This window comes from Lissotriton vulgaris, chromosome 11, assembly GCF_964263255.1.
Source record: "Lissotriton vulgaris chromosome 11, aLisVul1.2, whole genome shotgun sequence".
Taxonomy (NCBI): Eukaryota; Metazoa; Chordata; class Amphibia; order Caudata; family Salamandridae; genus Lissotriton; species Lissotriton vulgaris.
Window position 1 is genome coordinate 1106835513 of NC_141699.1, and position 12687 is coordinate 1106848199.

Here is a 12687-nt window from a genome sequence, read left to right on the forward strand (position 1 = left end):
AGGTGGCCTAAATAGTCGTCGATTTCCTCTTCGAGGTGTGCGTCCCTCGAGGAGTAAAGGGTAGTGTAGTAGGCGTGGAATTCCGCTAAGATATCCTGCTCCTCCGTGACCACCGCCCCAGCAGCTGTCACCAGCTTCTCGATAACCAATGGGGGCCTACTGTTGCGCATAAGTTTAGCAAGGAGGGCACCAGGCCGCTCCCGTTCCCCATACGCCCGCGCCGTCGCGTATTTGCCCATATGTTGAATTTCCCTGTCCGCCTCCTCCTGAAATTCATCTAGTAAGGTTTTGCGCTCGACTGTAGCAGCCGTGTCCCCCGAGTCCGCCGCCCGACCCTCCAAGGTCGCTAGCTGCGTTTCGAGCAGCTGTAGGCGCCGTCTGATGGCTTTGAGCACTCCTGAGTGCTTCGCCATAGTCATCCCCCTGATGTAAACCTTAAACGCGTCCCAGAGAACCTGAACGCTGTCCACCGAGCCCACATTGGTCGCGAAATAGGTCTCTATGTCGTCTGCGAGTTCCCCTCTGAAGACCTCATCTAGGAGGGAGTATGGGGGGAACCTCCACGTGAAGGGGGGGATCCTCTTGGGAGGAGCAACGAGCAACAGGAGCAAGGGTGAGTGATCAGACAGTGTGCGCGGGAGGACCGTGCAACCCTTAACCATGTCGAGTAAACTGCGGGAAGCAAGCCAGTAATCAATGCGTGTGTGGATGTTGTGGTAGGCCGAGTAGTGAGTGAACCCACCCCGCCCCGAGTGTTTATGCCTCCACACATCAAATAAATCAAGTTTCACACATTCAGACAAAAGGAGGGACGCGGATGGCACAGGGGACCTAGGGGGACCCGCAGATCTGTCAAGGGCCGGGTTCAACACTAGATTAAAATCCCCTCCCCACAGCATTCTAGATCCCACAAACTGCCTGCAGCTGTCCGCAAGCGAGGAGTAAAACTCCGGGGAGTCGTAGTTGGGGCCATACACATTCACCAGCAGGAGATCATGTTCTGTTCCAACACAACGTGCAATCACAAACCTCCCCTCCGGGTCACCTGCCACTCGGGTCAGCGTCAGTCGGGATCTGGGATTGGCCCATGTGAGCACCCCCCTGGCATGCGTTGTGAACCCCGCGGAGACACAAGCGGGGCCAAGACCCCTCACCTGTAACATAGGGCTGGAAGGCGGCAAATGTGTCTCCTGCAACAAGGCAAGGTCAATGTGATGGCGTTGCAAATAGGCCAGGACCTTCCTGAGTTTGCGGAAGTCGTTGAGCCCCCTCACGTTCCAGGATAGCAGTCGCAAAGAGCTCGGAGAGCCCTCCGCACTCAGTGATTCAACATTAGACATAGCAGATTAGAAAGTAGAAGACCGCAGAGCAGGCAGTGTGGCAGACACAGTGCGGTAGTCGGCAAAAACAAACCCCCCACCCGGCAAACCCCGGACCCCAAACAGCATGTCAGCAATAATGCACAAACAGTCAAGGAAACGCCCCCCCCCCGCCCACAGCCGACCATCCCCAACCCGGTCAGACAGGAATCATCACCACCCAACATCCCCCCGTGTTCAACTATAAACTGTATAGAACCCCAAATAGCTCCCGAGGGAGCCGGAAGCCAAAAGCGCAGAGGCAGAGGGATCTAGCCAGCAAACTGCTCAGCTGGGAAATCAGAACAAGTAACCTCTCGCGTGCTCCCATCCCGCCCCCCGCCAAAAAGTAATGAGCCCTGCCAGCTCTAGTCTTTACAGTTCCGCAAAACCAGTCTCTCATGTAGAGGGGCCTACCCCCGACCCCCCCCGGCAAGTGGAGCGGCCTCCCACCCAATCAACGGTGTCACCCAACCCGATCAGGAGTAAACAGGTAGATCTCACCCAAAAGACATATCTCGGTGGGTCCACACCGGTCGTGTGTAAGTCTTTGCGCCGTCCAGTGCCAACAGGTCAGCAGCGCCCCTCATGTGCTGGGCTACTCCTGGTCACTCAAGTGGGAGGAGGCGCCTGGGTCCTCCCGCCTATTCCCCTGATTGTTGCGGTTGTCCCTCTCCCAATCCTTCAAGGATTTCTTAAGATCCGCTGGGTCAGTAAAGAAATGTGAGTGACCTTGCCTGTTGATGCGAAGTCTCGCAGGATACAGCATGGCGTAGTCGAGCCCCAGGTCCCTCAGCTGTTTCTTGTAGGGGGCGAAGCGCTTCCTCTCCTCTTGCACTCTCGCCGTGAAGTCCGGAAATAGGGAGATGGCCATGCCTTCGAATTGTAATTTCCCCTTTTCTCTGGCCAGCCGCAACGCCAAGTCTCTGTCCCGATAATTAAGCAACTTTGCTACGATCGGGCGCGGCGGGAGGCCAGGTTGTGGTTTCGGTCCCAGAGTGCGGTGGGCCCGTTCAACAATAAACATAGGGGAGAATGCATCTTCCCCCAGCAGGGTCCGCAGGAGTTTCTCCACAAACAGCTCCATTTTACCGGTGCTAGTGGATTCCGCTACGCCCGTAATGCGTAGGTTGGAGCGCCTCGAGCGTGCCTCCAAATCTTCTGTCTTATCTTGGATAACCTGGAGCAGCCGATTAAACTGTTTGCGATCCTTGTCCCACTCCGTTTGAGCCTCTTCCGCCTCCGTGAGCCGCCTCTCTGCCATGTCCAGCCGCTCCGCGTGTTTGTCTACCCTCTCGGACATGCGGTCCATCCGGTATGTCAGCGCATCGATCTTGGTGCTAATCTCCGTCATGCTGACTTGAAGACCTTTCTCCATCGTCCCAAGCATGTCCCGTATCTCAGAGCATAGGGAGGACTCAGATGTCGCAGGGCGCAGCGGGGAGGTTTGTGTTGTCCCCTCGGCTCCTTTCGCTTTCCTCTGGTCGAATGTCAGCTTCGGCTGTGACTTGTCTCCTTTCACCATGGTGGCTCTAGTGGACATGTGGTCAACAGGGTCAGACGCGTGGAAACTACCACTCGGGATTCTTGATCAGGGTCAGCAGTGGGCGCAGGGTCGTGGGACTCCCTCGATCAGGGCGATGTGTCGTGGGGCCGGCGCCCAAGATGGCGGCTCCCCGCCCCAGAATGCCAATCCAAACGTTCCGCAGAACGTGGCGTCGGGCAGTGCCCTGTACTGTCCGGCCGCCCAGACGGCGGGCAAAGTGTCACAATGCTCGGGATCCGGGCGCCCACCGCAACTCCGAACTCCTTCCTCCTAGTGGCGCTAGGTGCCGGGTGTCGGCGGACGGTGCCCCTCGCCGTCAATGTAGTGATTCTCCTCGGGGCCTCCCCACAGGTGGCAATGGCTCCGTGCACCCCCTGGCCGCCCTCTCCGCACGTCGCCTCCAGACAGGGGGATGTCTTCTCCGCAGCGCCTCAGTGCCGGGCGCAAGCGCTATCGCCGTCCAGGAGACTCCGTGGGTGGCCGGGTCCGCCGCGGGCACGCACGCCGCACGTACCGCGACGCAACCCGGGTTGCAGTTTAGGCAAGGTCGGGGATCGCGGCCTGGGTCTTCGCCGCTCCGGGTGCTGCGGCACAAAGTCGCACCGCGTCCAGTCTCCGCCGAACAAAGGGGCCGCCGTCTCACCGAGGGGTCGCCCAAGAGTTCCCCACAGGTTTCAGTGCCGGCAGGGTCGATGAAGGATTTATTGCCGAGGTTTGGCGGGTTAGCGGCAGGGAGCTCCGCGCTCGCGCGTCTTACATGGACGCCGGCTAGCTCCGCCTCGAGTTTAGTTATAGTTAAAAGAAATAATATGCTGCGTAATGACCCTATATTTAGGGGCATTTATCATGGTCAATTGTTAATGGATATATTTGGTACCGGTTGCCAGTAAAAGTAGTTAAAGTTAGGAGCAAAGTTTCCATAGGAAATTCTATTTTTGTTTTGCCAATAACTTTGGCGCAAGTTGATGAATCTCCATGAAATTTTCACAAAACTTCCCTTTTTGGTTCAGCTGCTGTGTTGTAAGCATGGGCGAATTTTGCAAATTGGCAATTCGCGAATTTGCGGATTTGCGTATTGGCAATCCGCAAAATATGCGAATTCGCGCGAATTTGCACATTTTTTTATTTTTGCGTGTTTGCGGGTGTCTGCGAGGCGCTTTGCGTGTTCGCGGGTATTCGCGAGGCGCTTTGCAATTTCGCGGGGTTTTTTTTTTTGCCTGCTGAATCACTGCCACCCTCTTGTTTTTTATGCCCATCTGCACTCTGTACCACTTGTTTCTGTGCCCTTCTGCCCTCTGCCCCACTCATTTTTTGTCCCCTTCTGCCCTCTGTCCCACTTTTGTGCCCTTCTGCCCTCAGCCCCACTTAGAATGGCGCCGGCAAGCTGCCAGCGCCATTCTAAAATAGCTAGAAATAGCTTCAACAGGAAGCACTAATAGATAAAGTAAAGCAGGTGCTCCATTGAAGGTCAAATTAAGTTACACAATCATTAATCACCCCAAGTTTGGGGGTGATTAATGATTGTGTAACTGAATTTGAGCAGCACCTGCTTTACTTTATCTATTAGAGCTTCCTGTTGAAGCTGACTTTTGTAACTATTTTAGAGGCTCTGGCAGCTTGCCGGCGCCATTCTAAAAGAGTTACAAAAGTCAGCTTGAACTTTTGACCCAATCCCCGTTCGCGGATTTTCGTTCGCGGATTTTGCGGGAAATTCGTGATCTCGCGGATTGCGAATTTACCGAAAATTCGCGAAATCCGCGAGCGGAATGGATTTTCCGCCCATGCTTACTGTGTTGTATGTTTTGGGGTGATCCATCAAGCAGGGAATGAGAAAAAAGGAGGAACCCAAAACAAGTTTTCCCCATGCTAGGTCTATGTGAAATTTTCATTTTTTGAACATGACTACAGCCTGAACTGCTGAACGGAATTACACCGAATTTAGCATAAAGCTAGATGTTGGTCCAGAAAGTGTGCTTTTGTGATTTGGTGTAAATCCATTCAGGAGTTTTTGAGGTATCCATCTTTAAAATATAGATATCTGGGGATGCAAGTCTTTGCAGTGAACTCTCGAATCCTACTAAATTTTGATTGACTGTCAGCACTTTGACCAGAGAGTGTTGGCAGCATCCTGGGATACGGCTTGAAGCCAAGTGCCAGAAAGAAAAGTAAAGAAAAATAGAAAAGGGGGCAGTGTATGAATACCCTGACCCCCAGATATGGTGGGGGTCCCGGAGGGACCCCGCAGGGGGTAAAAACACATTTGTTAAAACAAATATTGCAGCAAATGCACATTCAAAGTTTGCCCCAAGCCATTTTACCAACTATATACCATCCAAGGTGGAAATGAAGATACTAATATTCCCTTCTGACAATACTGACAAATACTTTCCACAAACAATTATCTTTGACTTTGAACAAGCAATGATTCAGTCAATTTTAAAATTATACCCACACACTGCAATACAAGGTGGCTATTGAATATCCCTGGCCTATGTCCCACAACTGAAGTAGCCAACCTTTATAACTTACTTCTGGAAAGCCCTTTCTATTAAGCAAATGAAAATAAACTAACTCCCTTCCTAGACTACTTTGAAGACACTTGGGCGGGAAGGCTACATAGGTCAGGGCACCGTAGACAACCAAAATTCCAGATCCCCTGGTGGAACATCTACACTAACATTGTAGCTCAAAAGCTAAAACTAACAACACAGTAGAAGGATGGCATAAGGCCTTCCAAGCCACAATAGGAAGAGGACAACCAACACTACATAAACTAATAGAATCATTTTTTAAAAATGGAGCTAGAAAAATCCCTAACTAGTATCAGCCCAAAACTCAGTCAACAAACAGAAACAATGTACGAGTACCTACAACACAAAATTCAACTAAATCCAAACACAAAAGGTCCGGAATACTTAGACATGATTGCTAAATCAATACTTTAAACAAACAAAAATACAAAACATCATAATAATCAAAATCACAAAACATTTAAACAAGATAATTTTTAAATTAATACATATAATAATGTCATAGAAAATTAAAAACCGAGCACAAAATATATGACATGATATAATTAATAAAATTAATAAACCAATATAACAAAATACATTTCCCACCCATATTAGTACAAAATTACTTACAGTTATGTCGCAGTAGACGATCCTCGAAAATGATGAAATCCACAGCAGATAAATTAAAAATCAAATGCATTCGAAAGCCCCCCAAACATGCAAAAATACAACGGTAAAAAAAGACTCCAATGCCGCAATCCTCTCAATTACGAAATCCTCAAAAACACGGAAAGTAATTTAGAAAGAAAACGCTCCAACAAACCTGAAAAAAGGAAATATAAAGTAACTTTTTGTAAAAAACAAAACACATTTTCCATTAAAAAAAAAAGCGTTGTCAGCTCCATTCGTTCACCAAACCGAAAACCTGTAAATAAAAATGAAAACACCCGCCAACAACAACAAATACAAACCCACACTCAATATTATCAACATTAAATACAACATAACAAAATTAAACAACTATTAACAAAAAAATAAATAACACACTAACTATATCCAACACTACGTCAAACACATAAAACAGTAACCTACCAAAACACTCGCACTTGTATACTTCACAATGCACGCATGGATTCTGAGCAGAATGCATGCCTACATTGAGAAAAGCAGGGGTGCAGTTAATCGATGCATCCTGTGGCCGGCACCCCAAGGTGCCTGCCACCGGGTGTAGGGATCGACAGAGGTGCCCCCAGCCACCATTTGGCGGCCTCACACCCATGGGGGCCCTGTTGTGGGCCTACAAAGGCAGTTTCCGACTGCATTTTCATGCCGGAAATACCAGCATGAAAAGGCAGTGAAAAACTGCCATCGTACTCTCTCGGTCGTAAAGAGGCGACCGGGGGAGTACTGAAGGATTTCCAGATGGCAGACGGGATCTCCGAGCCCGTCGTAAGCCAATACGGAAATCTGAGTCGGATTCCATTCCGACCAAGGCCATCAGAATGGAATCCAGCCGGCACATACCGATGCGGTCGGATGGGCTCCGAACATGGTTCGGAGACCTTCCGACCAGAATCGGAATCGCCCACTATATTTTTGCCATCGATATTTACAAAATCATTATTTCTACATTACACTTAGGTCATTATTCATGCAATGAAAAACGTACCTCAAACTTTTGCATCATCGATGTTCTTGACTCTATATTCTTGCATTTTAATATTTTTACGTTTATTTTCTGTCTCTGGACCGTGTATACCACAGCAAAGCAATATAAATACTATTATAAAGCCTTCACTGGTCCACACCAATCCATGAAGGGTTCTTTTTGGTACAGGCTACATTTGGACAGGTCCTTGACCTAGTTTGAGGGTAGTCTTAAACACAGCCCGCACATATGTGCACACAAGTATGTGCAGGTGTTCAGATTCAAGCAGCCCAGAGCTTATTACCCTAGCTGCTCTGGGACTTATCATAACATAGTTCCATGTGTGGTTTGCAATCCCTATTTAAGTATAACAGAGCTTATAGTGACTGATACTTTGGTAGGGAGACTCATTCACAGCAAAAGTCCATAAACCAGGGTATCCAATAATAAATTAATCCAGGGGGGATAAATAGGTGGAACTCATTTCTCATAGTACCCTTTTGTTTGGACACAAAACTCATTAAGAGTAATTCTAAGAAGGATGATATTTGGAACTCTGCATTTGTAACCTTTTCTTATATGATCAAACTGTGGTGGAATGACATGGACTAATAAGGTCATGTTTGTTTCGACAGGTTCGATTTATTCAGGTACAGAAGATTCGGTATGTTTGGGACAGCTCTGAGAAACGGTTCACGAAAATTGGGTATGGTTCATTGTCTCTACACAACAATTGATTAAGTGTGTGCCTCCAGCCACAAGTTGATTTGAGTGGGGGAAGTTCAAGCATCCTATCACCTTGGGCATCTTAGACCTATTAGAGCCTGGCATAGACTTGAGTCAGAGCCCCTGCTCCTGCAATGGCAAGTCACATAACTCCCAGGAAGAACAAAAACATTCTACCATCTACAAGACCAATTAAAGACAATCCTTCTGTGCCATCCAGATAAAATATATAACACACAAATTAGGGAGGGCCTGAGGGACATTTAAAGACATGCATAGGTTGTATCCCCCATATACCAATATGCAAACAACCTAAAAAAAACTATGGGTCTATCATCTGAGAAACTTGTCAGGGATAGAGCTACTTTCTCAGCCACAGACGAGTATGCTGAAAAGAAATCAGAGACAAGAGTTCTAGCTCAAGGCGTCATACAGAAGATGGTTAACCCTGTGTTAGCAAAGTAAATAACTATATTGGATTCCCATCAATATCATGTATGATCAATATTCTCATGTGGTCCTCCGTCCAGGGTCTTGTGTCTCTAGATCACTGAGACAACTGTAGTACCATCTACGGACTCATAGTTAACACATACCAACACTTGGACAACCATAAGAATCTGATCAGACGGGTAAGTGCAGTGCAGAAAGAAAAAGTGCGTGAAATATTAAAATAGGATAGAGAATCTCATTCTAATTTTTATTCTTCCAAGACCTCTTCCTGACTAAAAACAAGGAACAGCGCAAAACATTACTCCTGCAGTTTAACAAATATCTGCATACGGGCCAACATGTTTCAGCCTTAACAGGAAATTGACCATAGGCTTTCTTCAGGGCCTCTGTTCTCATATCAATGCGACTGCGAAAATAGTGTTGGTGCAAAACTCAATATGAAAGGAAATTTTACTGTGATATATTGTAAACAGTAAAGGATATAAGTCTCCAAGTACTGTATCTTCACTCCTCCATGACACCTGGTAATTCTGTTAGATCTGTAGAGGAAGAAACAAATAAAAGACAGAGAAAACCATCTATAAGCGAAGGGCCATTCCTTCACTTGATTGCCTTAGATATATGTCTAACTTAGATACATATAATCACTCACCCAGTGTGCCCGGGGAAGAGACCTCACCTCGTCCTGGACCTGGCTCAGGCGTAGTGAGACCCCGCTCTGAAAAAGGAAAGAACACTGGAACTGAATATAGGCTGCAGGACTAATTAGTCCTGTGCAATCCTACTTCCTACATGTGCCAGTGGATTTACTCCACTTTTCAAAAAAAATTCTATGTTACTGGGATCCTGCTCTCAGGGACATCACCCCAACCACTCCCATCAACTACTCCTCTCATTAACCATTTTGTAGTATGTCAAAGAGATCACTAGATACTAGGAGTGATCAGTGTCTCTCTGTCCATCTATCTGTCAACTCAGTGTGCTGCAGTGGCTTCTAAAGGCTAATGAAAGAGGCCCAATATGGCTCCTTACCTGTCCGGCGTTGTCTCTGGCAATGGCTGAGACAGGGGGAGGCAAAGAACCAATCTGCAGCCCTCCTTATTAGTGGTCACAGGGTGGCCTGTCCACCAATCAGGTGTAATAGCAAGTCTCTGTCGCTGTCTCTCTATTGTGCTCCATACCTGAGCTATGTCTCAAATACCATGTCGTTACTTCCGTACTTTTGATCCTCGATGTGTGTCTAGGGGAATCAAAAAATAATAATAAGCAAGTGATCGGCAGTAAACCGCAGTCGCGTGATCTCGCGATGTTACTGTGGACTACAGAATGACCTCATCGCGTCTGTTTCTGTAGTTTGATATGGCATGTTGTTATTTACCTCCGTTGTTCATGAGTAGATTGCTGCGATCATGCTTATAATATAGCACGTTTCTTGCAGCCCATCAGAATCTCTGTACTGTGTCCATCCGGGAGTCTCGAGGGATAAAAGCCGGGTTGGTACAAGTCTGCAAAACTGGTCTCAATCGCGTAATGTCGCGTTGTTTACTTTCGACTATAAAATAACATCATACAGCTTAAGACCCATCAGCAGATGTTTTAGTCCCTCTCAATGTCTCCGAGATGTCCAACCTTCAAGTTGCAAAGGGAAAAAGAGCCTAACGGTCTTAGTCTCGGAGTTATCGCGAGACCTGTAAGAACTACATTATGACGTCATCGCGACATCTCTTGTAGTTCTTTCTTTAATGCGATGTGGTCAAGGCTCCGGGCATGGTTGAGGGCCTGAGATTAACATGGGCACAATACCTCTTAAGATAGGTAAACACTTACCCCTCAAGAGGAAAGTTATTTATTCATTTATATTATATGTCCTTTTTTCTCAGTTATACTGTTGGATCAGAGGGGACAGTGGGGGACATCCGAAGCACCTGTATATCATCACTCAGTGTATCACAAATATGTACACTGTGTGTCAACCCAGGAGTATAAAAATCTAGCCCACTCCATAATAAGACAGAAGCTGAGACCTGATTGCACATTGCACAAAGCACTACATTTCATTTGACACACATTATTCGGAGAACTGAGTGTACTCCATGTACGGAGTAGGCATACCTGACCTGGTCCATGTGCAACATGGGATTAGCCTGAAAAGTAGGCATGTGTCTATTCATGTGTGACACACTTGATGTACATACTTCAAAGCCCACAACATTGTCACACCTGCTGCATGTGTGTTTGGGAAACACCCTAGACACACATGTTGAGGCGGAGCATCAACTAGGACATGTATTTATGTCCCCCACAGAGTGCTTGCCATAAATCTGTCAATAAATTGTCAATACATTCCCCCACTCATGAAGTCAAATACATTCTGCCAGTAGCAGATGCTGTTCCCCACATCAACAGTAGCCCCCCCCCCCAAGTGAGACATGTCACTGACTGAAAGGGACACAACTGTGTAGCAGAAGAGGAAGGGCCATTACAGAATTGATGCACATGATCCTAGTCCAAGCAGACAGACAAACTGTGGTAGCGTAACCAGGCTGAAGGAAAGCAAAGATCATGTTAGACACAGTTCACAGACAAGGCATGCACTTACCCCCTCCTTGCAGTTGTCTGGCCTTTAAAAGTCCATCCAGGTCAGGGAAGACCACTGCCAGGATCCTGCACATGTGGTGGGTCAGGGTCCGATGTCCACCCCTACTGCGAGGAGGAGACAGCTTCAGCTGGGCTCTAGCAATGCATCTGGTCCAGCCACGTAGGTCCTGCCACCTCTTCTGGCAGTTGCAGATGCGCCATCAGTGGACCCCCACAGATATATCTGCCCATGCAATGGTCAGCCAGATTTCCTGTTTCTGATGGCAATCAACCTGTGAGGATGACAAAGTGAAAAGACCATAATTACACATGAAACCTCTTTGTGCATTACACAGTTGTATATACATGTAGTTTTCACAAGGGCATCTGGTTTACACAGGTTGTGCAACTATGGTGATGGCCACCTGTCATGCATAAACAACACGGACCTAGTGCCTGTCCCGAGGAGGTGTGAGAGTCATCCCCACTGGAGGTCTCAGTCTCCGACGTTGTGCTGGAGCTGCTGGTGGACTCAGAATCTTCTCCAGATGATGCCCTCTGTTCGGGAGTGCCTGTGGGTAGTAGGGAGACACAATGTTAGTTGTGTATTTTAAGATGTTATGGTGTCATACACAGAAAAATGTGAAGATGTTGTGGATAATGTAGTGTTTCCTTCTTATTTCTACTCATCAATCATCACAGACACTGAGAAATGTGTTAAGCGAACATTGTGTTTTGGAAACGTGCTTTACTGAGCATGTCTAGCTCTGTGGATCAATGTGCATGTATTGTTATCCTTGACTGTTCGTAGTAATTATTTCGCATGTGTCACACTGTGCATGAGCCAGGTATGTTGTTATTTCACACATCAGTGTTTTCACTATGACATACATACTGTAACAATTCTGATGTTTAACAGTAATTGTGCATCTGTGCCCACCTTTGTGAATGTTTGTCACTGTTACATTGCTGATGTGACATGCAAACTCACTCTCCTGAATATGTGTCAGCATTTGATGATTTTGCTAGGATGTATGTGTTAATGTGAACAATCAATGACATCACATGTGTAACCTCTAATTCAATAGCAACGCGTGTCTTCTGACAAATACATTGTTACATGGCAGTCAATCGAAACACAGGTCATTACATTGATATTGACATGCAGTAGGGGGGTCACTAACATGAGTTGTTGTATTATGTGATGAAAGTATGATCTGACATTCCCTAATGTTGCCTACACTGGACTTGTAAAGGTAAAAAGTATAAGTTCTTACTCCTGTGCAGAGCCTACAGTAAGTTTTTGTGATGATTTGCATTTTGATGTTCTGCTATGTCACAACATCGTCGTTGTTAGGCTTGATCTATTTTAAATTGAGTGTAAATGAATGCAATGTGAGAAGATACTTTTGTGTTGATATTTTTCATCACTTTGCACACATGTGAATATCTTGTTGTAGCACATTTTGTTGCTGCATACATTTGCACATGATCACTTCATGTACATTCTACTTGTTCTACATGGACAGAGACGTTTCCCAGGGATGGTCGTTTGCCTTTTCATGGTCAGAGCTGTGAGGTACAGTGGGTTTAGTGCTTGAGTTAAACTGTGTTAACTTCTACCCCAATTTCCAATGGTAAACATACCAGCTTACTCATCATTGTCAGAGGATCAATGATAGTGAGGGTGGTAGTTTTTAAGGAAGCTGAAGCTACTGACTGATGTTGAATTACAATGCAAAAACACAACAATGCCTTGTGCACATGACACAATGCAAGAGTGTCAGCCATCTTGCATTACACCTCACATCTACTGTCTCTGGGCATTATCGCTGATTTGTGTTTATCTGTGTGTCTTGTGTGTGT

The 12687-nt window shown here is 46.7% G+C and overlaps 1 protein-coding gene across 1 annotated transcript in view; it reads left to right on the forward strand.

Moving 5' to 3' along the window:
- Window positions 1-12687, forward strand: part of LOC147684248 (putative cation-transporting ATPase 13A4) — a 387249-nt gene that overhangs the window by 77586 nt on the left and 296976 nt on the right. Inside the window, exon 5 of the mRNA XM_086944648.1 lies at window positions 7701-7771. Within this exon, the coding sequence (XP_086800774.1) occupies window positions 7701-7771 (71 nt within the window). The remainder of the gene's footprint in view (window positions 1-7700; window positions 7772-12687) is intronic.